The following is a 4,690-nucleotide window of genomic DNA, read 5'->3' as shown; positions in this document are numbered from 1 at the left end:
CAGACCATGTTAACACCAAAAGTTATTTACATCAAAATGGTGCTTTTTTTTCTATGAAAATCCCTATTTTTTACGATTCTTTGACGGCCGTGTCACCATTTTTCGGTGTATTTCAACCAGAAAAATGTTCACTTAAAGAGAATAACAAGCTACATAATGCAACATTTTTACTTTTCAAAAATTCCAATTCTAAAGGGTTGAAACAAACCCGAGCAATGCCGGGCGATACTGCTAGTATAGTTAAAAGGGGAAAAAAGTTGTGAGAACCACTGAATTGGAATATATCTGAATATTCTAAAAGAATGATTTTTTTTTTAAAGTACAGCATGATAAGTTATGTCACCAATATCAATGTAGATCTGGTTAGAGTAAGGAAGCTGTTATCACAGTTTATATATTCTTCCCTAGTGAATACATTAGGAGTTAGATAAGCTATTTATTTTTTATATAATAAATCTTGGTGGTTGTGTTAAATACAGATTGCAATGGCATATCATTTAATGTTTGTTGGACAAATTTTTTCCATTTCTTTTTGTTGGTGTATCTAGTAATTTTGACTTATTCTTCTGCATGAATAGCTACATGTGTTGTTAAGTGACTTTTTTGAGAGAATGATTTACCACAGATATCACAGTGATATGGTTTCTCACCTGTATGAATGTATTTATGTTTCGTTAATTCACCATTTTGGCAGAATGATTTACCACAGACGTCACAGTGATATGGTTTCTCTCCAGTATGAATGCGTTTGTGAATAGTTAAGTTACCATTCTGACAGAATGATTTACCACAGATATCACAGTGATATGGTTTCTCCCCTGTATGAATACGTTTGTGAGTATTTAAGTTTCTACTTCCAGAGAATGACTTACCACAGGTATCACAGTGATATGGTCTCTCTCCTGTATGAATACGTTTGTGAGTAGTTAAATGACTTGTAACAGAGAATGAATCACCACAGATATCACAACGATATGGCTTCTCACCTGTATGGATACGTTTGTGAATAGTTACCTCATCATTTCGAGAGAAGGATTTACCACAGATACCACAGTGATATGGTTTCTTCCCTGTATGAATACGTTTGTGCTTAGTTAAGTGATCATTTTGAGAGAATGATTTACCACACAATTCACAGTGATATGGTTTCTCACCTGTATGAGTATGCTTGTGTCTAGTTAAGTTATTTATTTGGGAGAATGATTTACCACAAACATCACAGCAATATGGTTTCTCACCTGTATGAATATGTCTATGTTTAGTCAAGGTATTTATTTGAGAGAACGAATTACCACATATATCACAATGATATGGCTTCTCACCTGTGTGAATATGTTTGTGAGTAGTCAGGTGACCTTTTTGAGAAAATGACTTTTCACAGATATCACAGTGAAATGATGATTTTATTTCTTTTGGCATCTCTTTAAGGAAAAGTCAATCCTTTATATTTCTGACATAAATCCTTTTCCATCATTTTTCTATTCTCACCACAATATATGACTACTTTTCTTATATTTAGTTTTTATGCTTTCCCATGTTGATGGAAATACTTTTGAAGAGCGTTGGACATTTTTGCCATTAATCTCAGTTCTCAAATATTGATGATGCACCTGAAGCCAAAATTTGTTTCACATCAATGTTGTCTGATGCTCTGAAATAAAACAAAAACAATGTAAGAAACAAAGATTACTTAAAAAGTAAAGATTTAACAATGGAAATTTTACATTTTTGTACAAGTAAACTGTAGAAATAAGATGTAATTCTAAATATATATATTACTGGCCTTGTGTCGGTGGCGCGTAAAAAGCACCATCCGTTTGTGGCCATTGCCAGCCTCGCCTGGCCTCCGTGCCGGTGGCACGTAAAAAGCACCATCCGTTCGTGGCCATTGCCAGCCTTGCCTGGCCCCCATGCCGGTGGCACGTAAAAAGCACCATCTGTTCGTGGCTGTTTGCCAGCTCCGTCTGGTACCTGTGCGGATGGCACATAAAAAGCACCCACTACACTCGCGGAGTGGTTGGCGTTAGGAAGGGCATTCAGCCGTAGAAACACTGCCAGATCGGACTGGGCCTGATGCAGCCTTCTGGCTTCCCAGACCCCAGTTGAACCGTCCAACCCAGGCTAGCATGGAAAGCGGACGCTTGATGATGATGATATTACATCAGTCTATATATTTGTAATTACAATTACACATTCAGAGTAAGTGTCATCATCATCATCATCGTTTTATATCCGCTTTCCATGCTGGCATGGGTTGGATTATTTTGACTGAGGGCTGGCGAACCAGATGGCTGCACCAGGCTCCAATCTTGATCTGGCAAAGTTTCTACAGCTGGATGCCCTTCCTAACACCAACCACTCCGAGAGTGTAATAGGTGCTTTTTACGTGCCACCGGGGGGCCGGTGAGGCAGTACTGGCAATGACCTTGCTCGAATCTTTTTACACATGCCACCGGCACAGGTGCTAGTAAGGCGACATTGGTAACGATCAGGCTCGAATGGTGCCCTTTTACATGCCACGGCATGTTATTATTATTATTATTATTATTATTATTATTATCACCATCATTATTATCATTGTAATTATTTTGATTATTATTGTTGTCATTGCTGTGGTTGTTTTTGTTATTATTATTATGTGTTCGTGTGCATCTACATATAAATGTCCTCTAAGTGCTTATGTCTATATATAGTTATATATGAATGTGTACACACATACACATATATTTGAACATATGTATATATATGAATATATATATATATATACACACACACACAAACACATACATATATGAATATATATATGTATGTCCATAATATATATTTCATATACATATACACACATATATAATGTACATCTGTATATATATATATATATATATATAAGCATATCTATACATGTACTTTTCTGTGTGTATATGTTTATGTATATGCATACATTTGCACACACAGACACACACACACATATATACATGTATATATGCATATATATATTATATATATATATATATATATATATATATATATATATATATATATGTATATATATATATATATATATACAAATATATGTATGTATATGTATATATATATACTTTGATACTTTGATACTTTGATAGGTTTCGGCCATTATTGGCCCAGGCCATGTCTAACTTAATAGCACCACCTGGTGAAGTCTTTCAAGTCAGAATTTGGGCACTATGGCCCACTCAAGTAGAGAGTTATTGTTTATAGAGACATATCCGGGTGTAGGGGGTTTATCCGGGATTTCTTGAAGGAATCTGTCCAAAGACTTCTTGAACCCTATAGGGTCAGTTTCTGTTTTAATGTGTTTTGGTGTAATGTTAAAGAGAGCGGGGCCAATTGAGGTGAAATAATTGTGCCATATTGTTGTTATGAGATGAGAGTGCGATTTTGTTTTGGGCGGATGGCACGGGGCCCACGCCTTGGATGTACCTTAAAGGTGATGCCAACATCATTTGGGCAATGCTGATGGAATATTTTCCACATCATGCAGATGATGTAGCGCTCACGACGACGTTGGAGAGAATAGAGTTTTAGCTTTTCTAGTCGACCCCAATAGTCGAGGCCTGTCATGCCATCTATCTTTTTTGTGATTGCCCTTTGAGGTGCTTCAACTCTTATGATACCTTGTATTGTGTGGGGAGACCACAGTGGACAACAGTATTCAAGGTGGGGTCGGGCAAAAGTGGAGAAGAGAAGGATAATGGTGTGGATATCTCTCGACTGGAAAGTTCTGAGAATCCAGGAACACATTCTGCGGGCCATGTCAACTTTGGTGTTTATATGAGTGGCCCAGCTTATGTTGTTGTCCACAATTACTCCCAAGTCTCTGATGTTGTTGGACGCCGCGAGAGTTTCACCTGAAGGAAGGGAGTATGGGAGTTTCAGGGCATCCTCTTTTCCAAAGTGGATTAGCTCAAATTTATCCTCGTTCAGCAGCATATTGTTTTTTTCTGCCCATTGGATAACAGCCAGTAGATCTGACTGAAGGCATGTCCGGTCACTCGCCTCATTTATGACCTTCTGTAGCTTGGAGTCATCTGCAAAGATTTTTATGTTGCTGTGCTTGATGATGTCATTAATGTCATTAATGTAAATGATGAAAAGAAGTGGGCCCAGCACAGTGCCTTGCGGAACGCCACTACTGACTTTGGCTGGGCTTGATTTTACCCCTTCAACTACAACATGTTGAGATCTGTCTGTCAGGAAACACTTGATCCATTTCAGTAACTTTCCAGAGACACCAATGTTGGATAGTTTTTTCAATAGGATCTTGTGATCGACCCTGTCGAAGGCCTTACTGAAATCAAGGTAGATGACATCGGTGTTGGAGCCCCCTCCCAAAGCTCTCAAAATGTCCTCAAAGTGATGCAGGAGCTGCGTTAGGCAGTCCCTTCCATTACGGAACCCATGTTGGTTGGAGATCAGCCGTCTGTTGCTTTCCAGAAATTGGGTTATTCGAGATCTCAGCACCCTCTCAAATACCTTGATGATATGAGAGGTGAGTGAGATCGGACGGTAGTTCACTGCAAGGGACTTGTTTCCCTTTTTGAAAACTGGGACAACAGACTGGGACAGAAGGTTTTTTGGAATATAGCCAGCATCCAGTGAGTTTCTCCACAGATTAGCAAGGGGAGATGCAAGTTGGTGTCGACACACCTTCAGG

At 38.4% G+C, this 4,690-nt stretch overlaps 1 protein-coding gene across 1 annotated transcript in view; it reads right to left on the bottom strand.

The window, feature by feature from the left end:
* Positions 1–535: 535 nt before the first annotated feature.
* Positions 536–4,690, bottom strand: part of LOC118762385 (zinc finger protein 98-like) — a 5,343-nt gene continuing 1,188 nt past the window's right edge. Inside the window, exons 4-5 of the mRNA XM_036500823.1 lie at positions 775–1,549; positions 536–690 (exon numbers count right to left, since the gene is read on the bottom strand). Of these exons, the coding sequence (XP_036356716.1) occupies positions 559–690; positions 775–1,419 (777 nt within the window). The 5' untranslated portion in view covers positions 1,420–1,549 and the 3' untranslated portion in view covers positions 536–558. The remainder of the gene's footprint in view (positions 691–774; positions 1,550–4,690) is intronic.

This window comes from Octopus sinensis, linkage group LG3 (assembly GCF_006345805.1).
Source record: "Octopus sinensis linkage group LG3, ASM634580v1, whole genome shotgun sequence".
NCBI classification, from domain to species: Eukaryota; Metazoa; Mollusca; class Cephalopoda; order Octopoda; family Octopodidae; genus Octopus; species Octopus sinensis.
The sequence above is the reverse complement of the archived record's forward strand: the minus strand, read 5'-3'. Positions and strand labels throughout refer to the sequence as shown.